The 14,361-nt window shown below is 32.4% G+C and overlaps 1 protein-coding gene across 2 annotated transcripts in view; it reads right to left on the bottom strand.

Annotated features, from left to right (window-relative positions):
- Nucleotides 1-287: 287 nt before the first annotated feature.
- LOC126882223 (zinc finger protein 235-like) overlaps nt 288-14,361 on the bottom strand; it is a 40,325-nt gene continuing 26,251 nt past the window's right edge. Inside the window, exons 2-3 of one of the 2 annotated variants that reach the window (XM_050647033.1) lie at nt 4,828-4,936; nt 288-1,112 (exon numbers count right to left, since the gene is read on the bottom strand). In XM_050647033.1, coding sequence (XP_050502990.1) covers nt 308-1,112; nt 4,828-4,936 — 914 coding nt within the window. In that variant the 3' untranslated portion in view covers nt 288-307. Of the gene's footprint in view, nt 1,113-4,827; nt 4,937-5,547; nt 7,522-14,361 lie in introns of those variants that run through there. The other variant, XM_050647034.1, reaches the window with a different exon arrangement.

A 14,361-nucleotide genomic window follows, 5' to 3' on the forward strand; every position in this document is an offset into this window, starting at 1 on the left:
AGCCCTATTGGTTATATTGTTAATCCAGGGTTACCCCTAGATACTTAACCTTATTGGTTCTTTCCAGTTCTCTCCAAATAATTTCAGCTTACTCAGTCCAGTAAGCTTCATCTTATTTGTAAAGGCTACCAGGCTATTTAAGGATCTTTCCTTAGCGGATTGGATTTTCTTTACAGGTTTTCAGTGCAGCCCTATGTGCTTCATGGAAAATTAGCTTGTTAGTAATAAATGATGAAAACGGGCGTGGGATCCTGAACTAAACCATCAATTCCACAAATAAATAAATGTACTAGTATTATTTTTTTAATTACTTTACATTTTTACAATGCAATTTGAGATGTGATTTCAAACTACCTATTTGGATAAACTGCTTGAAACAAATTTGACACTTGTGAGGTTTTTCTCCAGTGTGCGTCATTAAATGGGATTTTAAAATACCATTTTGAGTAAACTGCTTAAAACAAATATTACATTTAAAAGGTTTTTCTCCTGTGTGTATTCTCAAATGTCTTTTCAAATGACCAGCATGAGTAAATTGCCTGAGACAAATGTCGCACTTAACAGGTTTTTCCTCATTGTGTGTTACCAAATGAAATTTTAAGGATTGTGCAAGAGAAAACTGCTTAAAACAAAGTTCACATTTGTACGGTTTTACTGCAGTGTGCACTATCGAATAATGTCTTTTCAAATAATCTGAACGAGTATACTGCTTGAAACAAAGTTCACATGTATAAGGCGTTTCTCCATTGTGTATTCTTAAATGTTTTTTTACACTTCCTGCGTCACTAAATGGCTTCAAACAAATTTCACACTTGTAAGGCTTTTCTCCAGTGTGGGTTCTCATATGACTTCTCAAATTATCTGCACGAGTAAACTGCCTTAAACAAATTTCGCACATGTATGGCTTCTCTCCAGTGTGTATTCTCAAATGACCTTTCAAAGTTCCTGCTTCACTAAATCGCTTGGAACAAATTTCGCACTTGTAAGATTTCTCTCCAGTGTGTATCTTTAAATGATTTTTGAAATGTCCTGCTTTACCAAATTGCTTAAAACAAATTTCGCACTTATAAGGCTTTTCTTTGTTGTGCACTCTCAAATGTCTGTTGAAACAGCTTAAGGCCGGCCATTGGTAATGTTATAAGTATAGCCGATCCCATCACCTTTATAAAGTACACCACTCATAATCTAGAGCATATATGTATACCGAAAAATGCTTAACCTACTAACAATATATGTCGCTAGTTCCAGCCATATTTTTGTTATCCTACGTGTTGTGTATTGTTTATAAAAAAATGTGAAAGTTTTGCTTTTTTCTCAATAAATATAAGAGCGTTTATATCTAAATTACTTAAGTATTTAAATGAATTTCATGATAAAATTCCGTTTAGCACTACAGTAGAAGTAATGGAAGGATATAACGTTAAAAAAATGTGAATTAATAAAGTACTTTTTGCGTGGTGTACTTTTAAAATCAATTTCTGAAATTAATAGAAATTGGCATGTGAAACGTAAATATTCGACATATAATACGAATACAGTATAGGAATCTGTAAGAATCTAAGCTCTGTTAATGTAGCCATTATGTATAAGATGGCGCTACGAAAAATATTATATACATGTGCAAAATTCAGGAGCGGTATGGCCCGTTTGAAACTTTCCTTTGGAAATTTCGGTACTGTATAGAGAGTAATACCGTTTTGAGGGATGCGGGTGGTTCATTATTGCGTACTTGGAATAATATCAGGGCCCCGTAACCGGGCGTGCAACGCGTGCGGTGCACGCGTGCGTAACCCCAATGGGGCGCCAAACCGAAGGATTGGTAAATAAGAAATATTTATTTTAAATGAGATAATCATTTTTTATATACAATTTTATTTATTTCATGAACAGCTAGAGAAATCTCAAAAATCAAATATTGTGTTATTACTGAAAAAATTATTATTATTCCCGTCCTGAAATGTTGAACGTACTCCGTCTAAAATATATTACATTTTATTGTCCCTTCCTAATTTTTTTCTTTGAAGTATGTAGATAGATTGAATTACGCTTGCCATATGAAAATCAAACATCAAATCACACTCCTTGACGACTAGAAACATAAATTAGTACCCATAACGCAACTTAGCAGTTTTACTCCTATAAAGTGAATCTTTTACTCTAATGATAATTACCCTTAAGTAAACACATACTCTATGAATTATGATTATGTATTTAACTTGGGTATTACCTTTTCCCGTAAAATTAATAATGTATTAATAATAATTAAAATTAATAATTAATAAAATTAATATGAAACCATATGGTTGCTAGTTATGCAGACACCCTATATAAAATTTGTTTGAAAACTTTGATATAACAAAATATTATTGTTTATTTACTTGAATGTATATTTTTAATTTAATACACAGGGTGCTTCATTCATGTTGCAAAAAAATTTAAGGGGAAAGACGCAAAATGTCGCCTCTCAAAATTTTCCTGTGTTTTAAATGTGTTCATTTTTTTCGAATACTGAGAAAACTAATAAGTATTTTTAAAAAAATTAAACGCAGAATGAAAGAAAACGTTATTGCCGAGGGCCGACAGTCCCTTAGAATAAATAAAAAGTTTCTTTTGAATTAAATATTTGCAATTCACTAAATTTTCTCTGTTTTCACTAAGTTTTCAGGAGAAGTTTTTTCAGGAGAAGAATAGGAGAAGTTTTAATTGTAGGACAGTTTAAAAATTTGGAACGTCAGATTACGAAAACGCTCCATGTATTTTTTCGAACAGAACTTCCAATTGGTTTGTTACTGTTTAAACTCTCATGCAAAAATCATATTGCTATTTATCAAAAATATAATTCCTGCCATTTGACATGTTCTTCGTGTTAAACTTATTAAAATGCCCAGTTGGTGATAATACCAGTCTGATTTTTGCATAAGAGTTTAATGAAATCGTAACAAATCAGTTGGAAGTTCTGTCAGACAAAATACATGGAACGTTTTCGTAGTCTGATGTTCCAAATTTTTAACCTGTTCCACAATTAAAGCTTCGCCTGTTTCAGTGTTCCCGTACATCAAAGTTTGTCCGACTAGACACAGTTAAGTTAAAAATTTTCAGCTTGTTATTAATCAACTTCTTTTTTGTACGCGAGATCCAAGCCTATAATTCAAATTTAACTTATAAATAAGTGATTTTTACTCAGGTCAGCCGTTATGATGAAACATTTTATTTTAGGGAATATAGTATGGTATAGTTAGACCCATACCCAGACATCCAAAGTGAAAGTTATCCTCCAACACCAAATTGTTCTATATGGTCCACATAATGTTCAGAAAAAAGTCACACCATTTTGAGCGTCGGGTTTGGGGGGGAGAGGGGGGAGAAATCGGTAAATTCGTAGTTTTTTACGTTTTTCGTCAATATTTCTAAAACTATGCGATTTAGCATGAACAACCTTCTATACAAAATTGTTCTACATTAAATTTGAAACAAAAAAGGTCCTATGCATAACCCTTCTAAAATGAACGGTTCCAAAGTTACGGAGGTAGTATGTTATAATTGGTCCAAAAAAGGCCTAACCCAGACATCCGAAGTAAAAGTTTTCCTGCAACACCAAATTGTTCTATATGGTCCACATATGAGTGATCGCGTCTAACCTTAATTTATACCGTTTTTTTTTAGTTGTTATATGCATGTTTATCCGATTTTTTTGCCGGTACGGCGAGCTCTATTTCAAAAATCTTCTAGTTTCCTCCAAATAATATTTTTTCTAGATTTTTTGTGATATTCTAAATAAAATAAGTTTCTTGACATTTTTCTCCAAAGTTAATGGTTTTAAAGTTATAAGCGATTTAAATCCGAAAAATGCCAAAACGCATTTTTGGATTTTAAATCGCTTATAACTTTAAAACTGTTAACTTTCGAGAAAAATGTCAAGAAACTTATTTTATTTAAAATGTCCCAAAAAATCTAGAAAAAATATTTTTTGGAGGAAAACTGGAGATTTTTTAAATAGAGCGCGCCGCACCGACAAAAAAATCGGATGGACATGTATATTTAACAATTAAAACACGACGGTTTAAATTAGGGTTAGACACAATCACTCTTTAGAATCTTCAAGCTGAATGTTTAAACTTCAATTTAAGAATCTGGCAACCTCAAAAGTTCTAATTTAAATATGAGTTTTTAGGCCTCGTAAATGAGTATTTTCGCACTTTTCAGATTTTAAATCGCCTATAACTCGAAAACTATCAATTTTTGAAAAAAATTACAAGATACCTTTCTTGTTTAGAATGACCCACTAAACTTAAAAATATATGTTCCGGGGCAAAAAAACGTGATCTTTTCTATTTGTTTATAAAAATTGTTTAAACAGTTTCTGCCCAAAAATTCCGCCCGGCACCCTTCAGATTTGTTTAGAGGGGACATGTTTGAATAGGAATCCACAAAGAAACCGAATCAGAAATTTTCCCAGACGGGAGCGGTCTCACCACATGGACTAAAATAGATTTCTCCAATACTTTTGGTTTAGATTTTACCACGAGATACGAGCACAGTATTTATCCAAGTAAAATTTTCAGCGAGACCCCGTCCTTAAACCGCCTACTAAAAAATTAAAAGTTCGCACCTGATATATAAAACGATTTCGAGTCATCTTAGCGAGGCCGCACCTGCATACTCTCTGTACTTAACTAAACTATCGACTCACTAAAAATTCTGCCGTTTGCGGCCTCGCTTAGATATCTATTGCGTTATTTCTCCGATAGAGGCAGCATCTCTCGGGAAAGAATCTTTTCTCTCTGTTGCGCCGGCATTTGGGGACCTCTCTTTCATACAACGGCCGGCCTTAATACAGTAAATTCCTTTAAACATGTTTCACACTTATACGAATTTTTTCCAGCTTCTGTTACCAAAGATCTTTCAGATTTTGTTTTAATCTCTTTCGGACCAAACCCTAAAATAAAAATCAAATTATAAAACTCTGCACATAGAAACAGTTCATAAACAAAAAATAACAAATCTAGAATAAAGGAATAAAGTAATAACCACCCTAAGACAAAAGTTCAGGACATGATGTTTTGTAGATACTTTATCTTTAAAGTTTTTCTACAGTAGAGCTAGTTGCCAGTCATTTGGTGGAAAAATAAAGGGGGTTACTTGCTTATTTTATGGATTTCGGCATGCTCTTTCCGAATTTCAACTTTGCTACCTCGTACCTCCGCCTCTCGCGCCACCGTATTGAAAAAAATGGCGTCTAATAACATTGTTTGAGAACACTTAGATCCTTTTCCACGAATTTTACAAAAAAAAAACGGTTACGTTCAAATTTAAAATAGAAAAAATTTCCTACAATTTATGTATTTACAATTTTTTCTGTAACAACAATAGTATTCGCGTACCAGCGTCAGAAAGTATTATTCATCTACACCACCACTAGTTTTTCGTATATTTTTCTAAAATATTCTACTATTGCGGGAGGAATTAGACAAGGCGACAGTTTAAGCCTATTCATCTTGTTTAACCTACTCATGGGCAAAATTATAAACATAAATAATGTACAGAGTATTATTTTTTTAATTACTTTTTATTTTTACAATGCGATTTAAGAAGTGATTTCAAAGTACCTATTTGGATAAACTGATTGGAACAAATTTGACACTCGTGAGGTTTTTCTCCAGTGTGTATCATTAAATGGGATTTTAAAATACCATTTTGAGTAAACTGCTTAAAACATGAGTAAATTGCCTGAAACAAGTGTCGCACTTGACAGGTTTTTCCTGTGTTACCAAATGAAATTTTAAATGTTGTGCAAGAGAAAACTGTTTAAAACAAATTCCACATGTGTACGGTTTTTCTGCAGTGTGCACTCACAAGTGTCTTTTCAAAGAACTTGCTTTATTAAATTGTTTAAAACAAATTTCACACTTGTAGGGTTTTTCTCCAGTGTATTTTCAACTCATTTGCTCTACAACACCGTTTGAAACAAATTTCACACTTATAAGGCTTTTCTTTCCATGGTTTTCAACATGAACGAAGTCAGACTTACAGGCCTGTAGGATTTTGTTGAGATGCAATCGGTTTTTCCCGGTTTGGGAATAAACGTCACCCTTGCCCTTCTCCAAGCTTTGGGAATGAATCCAAGAACATGGATAGGGCTAAATATTGTGATCATGGGACCCATGATTATTTCCGGACCCTCTTGGAAAAGCCTAGGAAATATACCATCCGGTCCCGCAGTTTTGTAAGGTTCAAGAGTTTCAATAGCCTATCTGGCCTTGTGAGAACCAAAAATGTCGTCAGAGTTCAGCCATTCCCTTCAGGTTGGGTTATTGTTTGCTTGGTAAATGTTACTACCAGTAATTTGCGTCTACCCCGGAAAGTGAACACTTAAAATATGATCTACAGCTTCCTTCTCTGTGTCCGTATCCTTTCTGTTAAGCAATTTTATTGACTTGGGTTTGTTTATGTTATGTTTCTTGAGGATTCTGTTAACCTGGCACTTTAAGGTACACTTTCAATGTTTTCACAAAATTCTCTTAAGGATCTTTCTTAGCGGATTGGATTTTCTTATTATGTATATGTTTTCAGTTTAGCTCTATATACTTCATGGAAAATTAGCTTGTTAGTAATAAATTATGAAAATGGGCGTGGGATCCTGGACTAAACCATCAATTCCACAAATAAATAAATGTACATAGTATTATTTTTTAAATTACTTTACATTTTTACAATGCAATTTGAGATGTGATTTCAAAGTACCTATTTGGATAAACTGCTTGAAACAAATTTGACACTTGTGAGGTTTTTCTCCAGTGTGTGTCATTAAATGGTATTTTAAAACACCATTTTGAGTAAACTGCTTAAAACAAATATCACATTTAAAAGGTTTTTCTCCTGTGTGTATTCTCAAATGTCTCTTCAAATGACCAGCATGAGTAAATTGCCTGAGACAAATGTCGCACTTAATAGGTTTTTCCTCACTGTGTGTTACCAAATGAAATTTTAAATGTTGTCCAAGAGAAAACTGCTTAAAACAAATTTCACATTTGTACGGTTTTTCTGTAGTGTGCACTCTCAAGTGTCTTTTCAAAGCACTTGCTTTATTAAATCGTTTAAAACAAATTTCACACTTGTACCGTTTATCTTCAGTGTGCACTCTCAAATGTATTTTCAAATCATTTGCTCGAATAAATTGCTTAAAACAAATTTCACACTTATAAGGCTTTTCTCCAGTGTGTGTCATCAAATGTGATTTCAAATTACTGGCTTTAGTAAACTGCCTTAAACAAATTTCACACTCGTAAGGCTTTTCTCCAGTGTGTATCTTTAAATGAATTTTCAAGTGACTGAGTGATGAAAACAGCTTATAACAAATTTCGCACTTAAAACGCCTTTCTCTGTTGTGCACTCTCAAATGTCTGTTGAAACAGCTTAATACAGTAAATTCCTTCAAACATGTTTCACACTTGTATGAATTTTCTCCAGCGTCTGTTACCAAAGATCTTTCAGATTTTGTTTTAATCTCTTTCGGACCAAACCCTAAAATAAAAATCAAATTATAAAACTTTGCACATAGAAACAGCAGATCATAAACAAAAAATAATAGTCTAAGATACAGTATGGTTCATTTCTTGCTAAAAAAGTCAGTCAAAGTAAAAAATGTTTGTTTTGTCTGATGAAAATCAGTCCGAGATATCCGGAATTCCGGGTTATCGGAGGCCGATTTATCGGGGTTCCACTACACTTATTATAATAATCGATTAAAAAAAATTATTTGTCAATTAAGGCGCTGTTTTCTTTATTTTCGTATTTTTTAAATAACTATATTTTCTTTAGTATTTTTTTATCTTAATTGTGTGTTCACAGGTATTTTATTTTTATTTGTATTACTAACCTAACAAGCGCACAAAAAAAGTGATGAAAAGGCCTATGCATCTATATTCGTTGCTAACACACTGTAAACAACGCTGTAAGCATGCATACTTGTACCAGTGTGCGTCTTGGAAGAGTGTTGCCATCGTATACGCTAAAAGCTGATTGGCTCCGCCATCTTTTGCTCAGATTTCCGGATTAATTTGGAAGGGGTAAACAGATGATCAGTTGTTTATTTTTCGTTTACTCTGGTTTAACCTCACTTAACTAGATAGATCGAGAAATATTAAATTACTATTACTATTACTATTATCCAGGTTGAAAAATGCCTTCCTCTAAGGTAAAAGGTTGCGAAGTCGATTGGGGAAAAATAATGTGAAAATGAATTCTTTCCCAAAAGAATCTGAACGACGGAAAGTATGGATTAAAAATATAGGGTTAAAACAAGATCCAAACAAATATGCTGTTGTTTGTGAAGTAAGTTCTTCAAGTAAAATTAATTGAGTATTTGCATTTGATGCATTCTCTTTATAATATTTATATCATTAAAAAATATTGTATTCAATTTTTGAATGTTTAGGAACACTACTTCTGACATGTGGAAAAAAGTTAGACAAGATGGCAGCAGAAAATTAAAATGCAATGCTGTACCAACAATATTTAGAGAAGAAAGCGAAAGTATTTAATTATTTATATTGGTTTTTTGTTTATTCACCAATTTAACACCTATAGATATTTGTATAACAAGAGAGCGAAGTGCACCTTTTCCTCCCAAGAATAAAGTTTACTAGTTTACTACAGTAATCATTCAAGGGAGGAAAAGGCACTTCTCCCATGTTATACATTTTTCCACCTCCCTCAAATAAGTCATTTTTTCATTTTTAAAATGTTTATATAACTGTTGATTGAATACATGAATCATAATTGAATACAGGAATTTGTGTATTCAATCAACAATAGAACTAACAAAATTTATTAGAGAACTAAAACTAACAAGTAGGTACAGTATAACTATCAAATTATTAATGAAAAATTTTTAAATCAAAATAACAATTTACTGTTTTTACCATTTTGCAACATCTATAAATAAAATTTAAAATGTATGGATACTTACCTAATAGAAAATAGAGTAATAGTATAGGGTGTCAATAAGTTATTTCATCTATGCTATGACATAGTATGACGTCAACATCACTTTTACTTTTACTCCCTAGGGATTAAAAGTACTTTGTTTCCCTAGGGAGAAAAAAATATGACTATGCTCCCTACAATGAGGCCAGGAAATGTATACTTTGGATAGAGTAGGTGGGAAAATCTGTTTTATTCAGTTATTGTGATTTGTTTCTTACAGACAATCGGTTTGTTCTAGCACGAGTTTCAAACGGTCTGAAACCATTAGCGAATAGTGGACCAGCACGAGTAGAGGGGATAGCACTCGTAACTGTATTATGTTCTCTCACTGACCAACTGTTTGCTGACTAGTTCGACTGTTTGCTAGAACAAACCTATTATTCAAACAAAATGTCCTCTACGTCAGACTGATCAGAATTTTAAAAATGTGTCATATCAATCAAATCAAAAAATTTCAAAAATTGTTCCTGTAACCATTTTTAGTGGAAATAATAACAGTACTTATATTGGATAAGAGAACCACCCAATTCATTGTTAAAGTATGATAAACTAAAAGTTAAACAATTAGGCATGCACTTCATATTATATTTAATGAAATATAACCCACTGGTACTCGTACAAACTTGACGGCAAGCAAATGCAACAAATTTTTCCTCATTTATTAGTTTTTCACTACCGTTAAGTTTGGAAACAAGCGCTGTTGCCAAATAAAAACATATACAGTCGGAAAAATGAAAGAATACCCATGAACGATCACATCAATCACATATTTTGTATTTGCTGTTTTTTTTCATAAATAATAAATGAGAGAGATAGATTATTAATAATCTGAATAATATGTGATTGATGTGATCGTTCATGGGTATTCTTTCATTTTTTCGACGGTATGTATTTACCACAGCAACTACAGGTGACACTGTTTCTCTTTGTCTTTAAGAGTGTGAAACAAAGATAACTACAGTGGGAAAAATAAAGAATACCCATGAACGATCACATCGATCACTTATTTTGTGTTTCCTATCTTTCTCTATAACAAACGTTTATTATTTATAGAAAAAAACAACAAACATAAATTAAGTGATTGATGTGATCGTTCATGGGTATTCTTTCATTTTTCCAACTGTATCTGTAATATACGCTGAGCTCGTAGGTAGAGGGGATAATTAAAAAATCGCGAGAGCCAGTAGTGACAAGTCTGTAAACCTTTACTGGAAATTTGACATAAATGTCAAAGTGAATAATTTAAAATTGAAATTAAAAACATTAATTAGAAAAAATATTACGTTGGTCAAAGCTGTGGTATATATTTTTATCTTAAGTATACTTACGGTTTAAATACTGAATTAAGTTTTTTTAATATTTTGTAATATCTAATTATAATTAGATATAAATCATCTAAGCGCCATCTACACGATAATTGTGAATGTATCTGAAGTAAGAAATTAATATTTCATTAAGAGAACGTTAAAACAGTTAGCAAATTTTTAAAAAATCGATTACAATTTAATTGCTTTTTTGCGTTGTAAATATTAAGCGATAAAATTAAATAATAAATTTAAAACTTACTGGTGACAGTTGAATTAGTAATCCGCTAGGAGCGACACCAGCGAAGCTCAGAGCGTATAAGTGGGTGCGTTTGGACGACCATAGCGGCTGACTGTCAGCAGAAATCGGCTGAGTGGTTGTATCCAGCTGTGATAGGGAAAGCTTAGTAAATCTCTCAGCGGCCGACTTCCAGCGGTGACGTCTGACAGCTACTGCTGGCTCAGCTGTCCAGCCGCTGTGGTCATTCGAACGCACCCAGGGTCAGTCATGTTTTCCTATAGTATAGAAGGTTATGTAAGATTTTTGTTTGTTTATTTTTTCTTCTTCTTTTGTGGCCTTTGGAAGCTGTGCCCATTTAGCCAGCAACATTTCTTAAAATTAATGCCTAACTAAACCTACCATACAAGAAAACCATTACGAACCTAAACGACCAATCAAGGATACGGAAGGGAAAGTAAAGTTATTTAAAAAATAAACTGTTGTTAAAACATAAACTAAATAAATAAAATATAAATTGAAAACAATAATTTGACATTATAAATGTAACCTCCAATATTATGACAGACGTCAGTTACCATGACATCATATATTTTATACTCGTCACTAATTCTAGCCAATGAAATGCTTGCTGTAATAGGAATGGCATATCAAAAAAATCTGACTATTCTCTATATATTTTTTCAAATTTAGAATATGGCAACAAGGGGAAAGTTATGTTCATTCCTCATTGTTTGACTTTTCCTATATCTTTAGTATCAGGTCATCGTACAATACAAATACTTCCTGCAATGATTGGAAGTAATGCAGAACAAGAATTGAATTTGGAATCGCCGAGAAAAAGGATTGGTGTACAACAGGGTTGGAAAAAACCCGGGTTTTTTATTAAAAGCCCAACCCGACGGTTTTTTTTTGGGTTTTTAGGGTTTTTTCGGGTTTTTTTGGGAATTTTCAGTTTTTTATTTTCTGATGAGTTTTTGGCAGTGATGTTATCATTCAAGATTAAGGATACAGATATGTTCCCCGCAACACTTTTCAAAGAAGAACTTGTTAAAAAATTCTCAACAAAGAAATGGTGGAAGCTGATATCAATAAAAAATAAAAAAACAAATAAAAAACCATACGAATTTTGTATTTATATGTTATCTTTGTTCTCATGTCCAGCTTCATCTGCATCTATTGAGCGGATTTTTTCTTCATATGGATTAATATGGACTAAGCTTCGCAACAGATTAGGTGCCGATAGAGCTGCAAACTTGGTAAAAATATATTATCATTTAAGAACCGAGTCCTCGACCGAGTCTAACGAATAACGAATGGGAATTGGGAATGTGACAAAAATACAGATTCTTATTTTCCTGATAACTAATATGCTTTGCTGATGCTTTGTTTAACAAGAAACTTGTTTATTTTTTTATTTGTCTATATACCATGTTTAAAATAAGTGTTTTATTAGTTTAGTTTCAGTTTCTCTCGTTTTGTATTCACCTACTACTTACTTCATGGTATTTATGCTAGTTTTTGTTTTTATTCAGAAATAAATATGACGTTCATTCAACTGAAAATTTGCTATTTTTGAAAAAACCCCAAAAAACCCAATAATAGTGGGTTTTATCAATTGAAAAAACCCGAAAACACCCGCTGGGTTTTATAAGATGGGGAAATTCTATGCCAACCCTGGTGTACAAAATAAGAAAGTATATAAAGGACAACAAACATCTTCCATAAGCGATCAAAATTGTATAACTGAAATTCAGGAAATAGATTCTGCTCCACCTTTAGGTATAAAAAATATTTTGACATTTTTTTTTTATTTAATACACAATTTAATTTACCATCTGATCATGAAGCCATAAGTAAATGGTGTGAATGTTGAACACATGAGGGAGAAGCTGCCATGTGGCAACTCTCCTGTATAATATATTTTATATTAGTTCACATAAATAGTTAATTTATTAAGTCTGTTGGCCATGGTTTCTTCAGTCACCTTTCAAATCCAGGAGGGGTATTTAGCAGTCTCGATTCGTTACTTGGATGATCCGTTGTCCATCAAGGAAGTTTCTTGTGATTATTCTAATTTCTTCCTCTACCAAGGATGTGGCAGAGTCATCTTGTATAGGGTTTTGTTCAAGTGTAAACACTTTTTTGCGCCAGTCCAGAGCTGTCTGCCAGCGCTGTCTTGAATAGAAAGGTGGTCTACTTTTCATGCCACTGGCATTCCAGTGAGACTGGCACCAGTTTCTGGATACATGTAAACGTTACTTTATTTTATGTAAATATTATTTTCATTCTAGAATCAAAGGGAGACTCTTTTAACAGGTAAATGACGCTATCATTCTTTTTGTTCTAGAAAAACTGTAAATAGTATTTAATGCAACGATTGTGAATGAGTGAGAAGTCTAATAAAGCCACGACGAGATACTGTATTACAGCGTACGATTTGGAGGTATTTTTGATTAGATAAATTTTGTTAAGTACAATATAAATTAGATTTGATAATGTGTAGTATTTCCTAATAAATTAAATACTATTAAGTGTTTATTGTTCTTGTAAGTTAGTGTGGTAAATAAATAATATGAAGTAAGTCTGTGTATTTAAATTAATATAAGTGTTCTTATTTAAAAATAAATAAAGTCAATTAAAAATAAATATTAATGCCTAAAAATCAAATTAGTAAAGTCGCTCACATGTCACTAGCAAAGAAACTTTGTCAGCTTTTTGTTTCCGGTTGATTTGGACAGGTTAAGAATTTAAAGTGCTAACACTACATGTTAAATCAATCATTTTAAATTGTTTACAGTTTTACTTACAGTAGGAGATGTAACATACTTTTGTTTACCAGTATGCAAAAATTAAAAAATCTTTCATAGATATTGATTCACCACTCAAGAACTAACAAATTGTGAAGAGCACAAATATGCCTGTACTTCGTTATCTGTCCAGGGCCGATATCAATTGATTGTCACAATATTGTATAGGTATAGAATAATTCATTTTATTACAATTAACAGTTTTTAGGTTTCCATACTTCTAAAGGAAAAACGGACCCTTATAGGCTCGCTATATACTTATACTATGGTCAAAAAGCGGTAGTTAGAATAGAAGACATAACATCAGAAGAAATAGAAATGAAAAAAAAAGGTGTCCGACAAGGGTGTATACTTTCACCAATATTATTTAATATATAGGTACTCGGAAGACATATTAAGTAAGACAATGGATGAAATAAACATAGGCATTAGAATTAATGGCATGATCATAAATAACCTGAGATATGCTGATGATACAGTTCTTTTAGCCGAATCACATGAAAACCTACAGATACTGCTTACTTAATAAAGTGACCGCAGTAAGTGGAGAATATGGACTATCGCTTAACATAAGCTTTATTCCAGCAATGTTCCATTAATTTTATGTCTCTTCCACATTAACCAAGAAGAGGTGTTGAAATTTCTGATACATTTCCAGTGGATAGATTACCAGCTATTTGTGATGAATAATGAGTAATACAGACTTAAAAATTCATACAGACCTAGCAGTCATTACTTAGCTTTTGATTAAAATTGACAAATCTAAACGCACTAAGTGGTCTATTACTTTTCTGTCCAAAAAACGTTTATATGTTTTTTGTCATTTTGAATTAAACACCTATAAGTTCGTTTATGCTTTATGTTTCTAGCTTGATTCTATTTTTGAAGTTATTAGGTGCGATTGGGAAAAATGTTGTGAGTTTTTTATAAAACTAACAGTATGCACTATTGTGCACACAGACAATATAAAGTTAGTTGCTAAATCTTTCAAGTTACGTATCGGTGGAAATAAAGTGTGAACAAA

The sequence above is a fragment of the Diabrotica virgifera genome, chromosome 3 (genome assembly GCF_917563875.1).
Source record: "Diabrotica virgifera virgifera chromosome 3, PGI_DIABVI_V3a".
Lineage (NCBI taxonomy): Eukaryota > Metazoa > Arthropoda > Insecta > Coleoptera > Chrysomelidae > Diabrotica > Diabrotica virgifera.